At 44.4% G+C, this 5,180-nt stretch overlaps 1 protein-coding gene across 1 annotated transcript; it reads right to left on the reverse strand.

Moving 5' to 3' along the window:
• Positions 1-499: 499 nt before the first annotated feature.
• On the reverse strand, positions 500-1,625 carry LOC120106307. Its single transcript, XM_039119294.1, has 3 exons — positions 1,374-1,625; positions 1,214-1,220; positions 500-1,119 (listed from the first exon to the last, which is right to left on the reverse strand). The coding sequence occupies exons 1-3, from the start codon at positions 1,623-1,625 to the stop codon at positions 500-502; spliced, it is 879 nt and encodes a 292-aa protein (XP_038975222.1).
• Positions 1,626-5,180: the final 3,555 nt, after the last annotated feature.

Genomic DNA, 5,180 nt, shown 5'->3' on the forward strand with positions numbered 1-5,180 from the left:
GTAAGATTTCTTAATTTTTTATAATTATACATTTTTATTGTATTCTGGAGGTCAGACCAAGGTCCAAACCTCGGCCCTTTCTTATTGTATTCTGGAGGTCAGACCAAGGTCCAAACCTCCCTTCATGTACCATTTTGATTTAAATTAATAAACTGGTAGGGGTCTATGCCAAACTCCCCACCATTAAGGTGGCTTTATATTAATAAATCCTTAGTTTTCAATATTTATTAATTTATTAAAAAAATTTATGATGGCCTGGGCCGGGCTGGGCTGGCCCGCGGGCCGTGCCGTGCTTGGCCCGCGGGCCAAGAGAGGGCCGTGCCGGCCCAGGCCCGAAGCGGGCCGTGCCGGGCTCGGCCCGCGGGCCAGAAACCCGTGACCCAGCACGGCCCCCTTAAATGGGTCGTGCCAGGCACGGCCCGGTACTGTAGCTAGCGGGTCGTGCCAGGCACGGCCCGCTTCGTGCCGGGCCGTGGGCGGCCCGGCCCAGTGCCCAACTCTACTCAGAGCCCCCTCGGCCATATCTGGCTGCCATCACCCGGCTCCAAAGCCCCTGTGGCTCCAGCAAGAAACGAGCTGCATGCCGAGCAATAAGGGCCTCACGCCGCTCCAGGAGGGACTGCACTTCCAGACCACCCTCGCTGATGGAAAGGCAGACCTGCTCCCAGGCCACCAGATGTACCCCATGGCCCCCACCGTGAGACCCCCACAAGAAGCTCCGGAGAAGACGTTCAATCTTCAACAGAGTCGTCTTTGGGACCACAGTGTTGGCCATGAGATATATCGGCATAGATCCTAACACCAATCTGACTAGTGTCAGTCTCTCCATCATGGATAGAGATGATGCCCTCCATCCCTCCAGCCTGCTCTCGACCCGCCGTACCAGCCCCGAGCACTCTGTCACCCGTAGTCTCCGGCCTGTGATAGGGACTCCCAGGTAGACCAATGTCCCCTCCTGCTCTGGTATCTGCAGAATCCTCCTGATCTCCAGTATGACTCTGGTCTCCGTGCTAGGGCTGAACTGAATGGCTGACTTCATAAAGTTTACTCTCTGTCCGGACGCCGCACAGTAACCTGCCAGCACTCTGCGAAGTACCCATGCATCAGAAAACCCGCGCCCTAGTCAAAAGAAGACAATCGTCAGTAAAAAGTAAGTGGGAGATAGGTCCCACCCCCGGTGCTGGGACATAGGCCTCCAGCTCCCGGCTAGTACACGCACCCTGCAATGCACGAGACAAGATGTCAGAACAAATGATGAATAAGTAAGGGGATAAGGGACATCCCTGCCGCAACCCCATAGTGGACTCGAAAAAATCCGACGGTGTGCCGTTGACCAAAATAGAGAACTTTGGCCCCTGGACGCACCCTAAGACCCATCCAATCCATCGCCTGTGGAAGCCATAGGCCTCTAGTGCCCTCCGAAGAAAACTCCACCTGATCCTGTCATATGCCCTCTCCATATCCAGCTTGACTACCATCAAGCTGCGCCGCTTCGATGCTCGCTGAAGATCCCACATCATTTCCTGGGCCAACATAACATTGTGGGAGATATTCCTCCCCGCTACAAAGGCCCCCTGCTCTTGGCTAATGATGCCCGGCAATAGGGGCTTTATCCTGCCCACCATTATTCTCGCCACAACCTTATACACGGTTGTGCACAAGCTAATGGGCCTAAAGTGACCGGCTCTACCACCTCCTGGCGCTTCGGAATGAGCGTAATGAAGGTGGCCTTCCAATCCTCAGGCATAGCTGCCTGAGTGAAGAAACGCTGCACAGCCTCAACCACTGCACTCCGAATGATACCCCAATATCTCCGAAAAAAGAAGGGGGGAACCCATCGGGTCCCGGAGCCTTATCTGCTGCCAGAGCCCAGACTGCCTCCTCCACCTCCTGCGCCGACACCGGTCGAACCAGGGTCGTATTCTCATCATCAGCAATACCCACATCAGCCCTCGGAGGGAGGTCACCATCACCAGGAGCCTTTGGTCCCTTTTTTATAGATGAGGGGGCTCCTCAAGACTTAAAGCCTTGGTGGATTTCGGGACTTACTTCATTCTGAAGTCCAAGGGATAAATCGGTCCTTTATTATAGCCGATTTGGATGGAATCTTCACTGATAATGTCGCTTCAGATTGTTTCACTATAGACATCTGGAGGATTTTCACTATAGATGTCACTTCAGTTTTTTACTATGGACATCCTTATCTAGGGATAATTTTTACTGTAGATATCACTTCAATTTTTTATTGTGGACATATAGAAACATTACTTCAAAGTTTTGTTAAATATTTCTTTGCGGAGGTATTTCTTCAGATTTCTTGGCTAGAATGGTCCATTTTTGGTAGGATTTTTTGTTCATTCTCCTAGCCTCAGATTATATTTAGGAAGATTTTCTTCGTCAGATAAATCAGCAATCTCTTCTTCCTCCTACTTGAGGGGTAACCAGTATGTCACCCTTAGTGATGAAGAAGATTGTCCTAATAGACTGTGTTCTTCATTTGGTGCTTCTGTTGATATAGCTGCTGTCCGGCTTTGATAATACATGTCTTCGTATATTATATCAAGAGATTGAGGAGATTTTTGAAACATCTTGTGCAGAGTTTTATATACTTCAATTTGATGATCCTTTTCAGATAGGTCAAGATTATGAGTCTTCAGATCTTGACTGACACGCAATTCTACCTGATATAGATTGTCGGATCCTGATGGAGCTTTTCCTAGCTAGTACCCCCAAATAATCGGTTGTTCATTGAACCAGTTCCATCTTTTGACATAAGTCTTCCGGATGAAGAATAATGGAAACTGATCAGTTTTTATGGTGAATTTGAGGTATACCTTATACCTGATTGATCATTTCGGCTAACTCTGAAACCAAAGGTTGTTCATGCTGTGATGAACATTATAGTAAGAGTCAATCCAGTGGTTTTGATTTGATGGTATTGATTGATGAAGAGCAGTTTATCATAAACATGATTGATTCTGAATATTACCATGGACTTTATAGGCATTAGAATACATGATCATTTGATGACACATGGTGAATATTTGGTATTCTGTAAGTCCATCAAGATTCCATTCGACTAGGCTTCTTCTGTCGAACTGAACAGCTACTATAGTATCTACTGTTTCTTCGAACTGCAGGTCTGCATGAGTAGATTAGATAATTTATAATCCTAGAGGCTTGTACTACTTGTTTATAGGCTGAGATTTTATTTATCTCATCATCCTCTATAGGTTTTTCTGGTAATTCGTCTTCTCTTTCTTCTGAAGGAATATCATCTTCAGAATTTTCTCCTTCAAAATTTTCTTCAAATAAATAATTTATTGTGTCTTTAATTTTAAGGATGGTCCTAGTTTGACTCTTGTGTCCAACTCATGAGAAGTAAACATAGGGGCTACGTTTTTTGATGAAGAGATTTTGTTATTGTTTTGAGGTATCTTTTGTCTTTAGGGACCTTATGTACTACCCTATCTACCTCTTCCTTCTTTTTCAGAAAGATTGTTTCAATCCTTTTCGTTTGCTTCCCTATCGATCTGAGAGCCATATTTATGAAGTTTTGTTGCTCCACTATTTGCTCCATATGCTCGACTTTAGTAGTTTTTCTAAGTCCTTTTGTGAATACCTTTAAAAGACTAGCCCATACTCCTTCCTCTGCTTGTATGGTTTCGAAAGGTGGATATACAGACTCTACTTCAACTCCTCTGGCTGCCTTTCATGTGTTTGAAAAACATTTGATTACCGCTAGTTGTAGGTCTGGGTTACAGCTCTGAAGCCCTTCCAAATATTCATTTTCATACCAGTCAAAAGAAAAGGATGTTTCTTTCTTCTGCCCTCATTTGATTATTATGTAATTCTCTGATAAAGCTTCCTTTTGCTTCATTAGAGGTTCTGAAGAACCATTGCCTCTTTTCTCTATTGGCTTCAGAGTTGAAGTCTTTTCTTAATAATTCTTCATCAATTTGAAATTCTTCTAATTCAATAACATTTACCTTGAATTCTGAGATGGAGGGCTCATAGCTTTTTACATAGGTGGTGTAGGCAATATTATAGGGTTTAATGTGTCCTCTCTCTTTATTTTTTTTATTTTTTTATCTTTTTTAGATGGGTGCCTCACAGTACACAAGTACGGACACACCCAATAAAGTCTGAAAACAAAATACCGCGGAGAGCTCTAGGCAGCTCTCCCCCTGCGTCTACAGAGTGTCGCCTGAATGACTAGCCACATAAGAGGCTACCCAATTCACGGCTCCATTGGCCTCCCTATAAACATGCTTGATCAGGAAGGCCTCCCCATCCCTACTCATGGCCCAAATGTCTCGGAGTAGGGGATAGTCCCCGCCGACACTCTCGGACCCCTGTAGATCCACTCAATAATAGTAGCCGAGTCACCCTTCATAATAATAAAGCTAGCATGCAACACTCGCTGCGCATATCGAACACCCTCCCATGCAGCTCTTAGCTCAGCACTAGGAATCGAGGTCTCCGCTAGCTGACAGCCACCAGCCGCCACCACATGTGTACTCGGATCCCTAACCCTGCGCCCCTCTACTCCCTATGTCCTGTCCTCTCTCTTTATCGGATATCGGTACTGATAAAGTAAAAAATCTTCTGTCTAAAATATTTTTTTTACTAGACAAAAAGTATATTTCTAGGTCACCTCACGGTATCTCGAGTCAGAAAAGGTGTTAAAAAACACCAGCCTATCGCTGAGGCCAGCTTCTAATAGTCCTAAGAGGAAGTCAGAAAATTTCAAATTTCTGCAGTCTCTTAGGCATCCAAGAATGGTTAAGATATTTCTTGTTAAAGATCTCACAACCACCTGTACTAATCCTATATGGAGGTAGTTGTATTTTGACTGAGATTGGACCCGTTTAGATCTTTTGATCCCAAAAGTTAGATTGTCTTTGGGGTTGTATCTATGGTTAGGATTTTTTTCTATAGTTTTAATATAATAATTGGCTCTAGATAGAAAACTACCTTGATAATATATTTCTTTAACATGTATTTCTGGTATTTTCTGATTTTTTTATATTTTTTTTCTAAGGCTTCAAAATATATAGAATGAGAGTTTTTCACGGACATTGTCTTAATAAGTACGAGTTTCTCATGATCATCAGTCCTGGTGTTGCTCTTAGTGAGGGACTCAATGATTCTAGCCATGGCTCTGATTTGGCCGTGAT

This window comes from Phoenix dactylifera, unplaced genomic scaffold (genome assembly GCF_009389715.1).
Source record: "Phoenix dactylifera cultivar Barhee BC4 unplaced genomic scaffold, palm_55x_up_171113_PBpolish2nd_filt_p 000522F, whole genome shotgun sequence".
Lineage (NCBI taxonomy): Eukaryota > Viridiplantae > Streptophyta > Magnoliopsida > Arecales > Arecaceae > Phoenix > Phoenix dactylifera.

Excerpts from the sequence above, each read along its gene's own strand:
- LOC120106307 (XM_039119294.1), bottom strand. The coding sequence starts at position 1,625 with ATGGTGGGCAGGATAAAGCCCCTATTGCCGGGCATCATTAGCCAAGAG.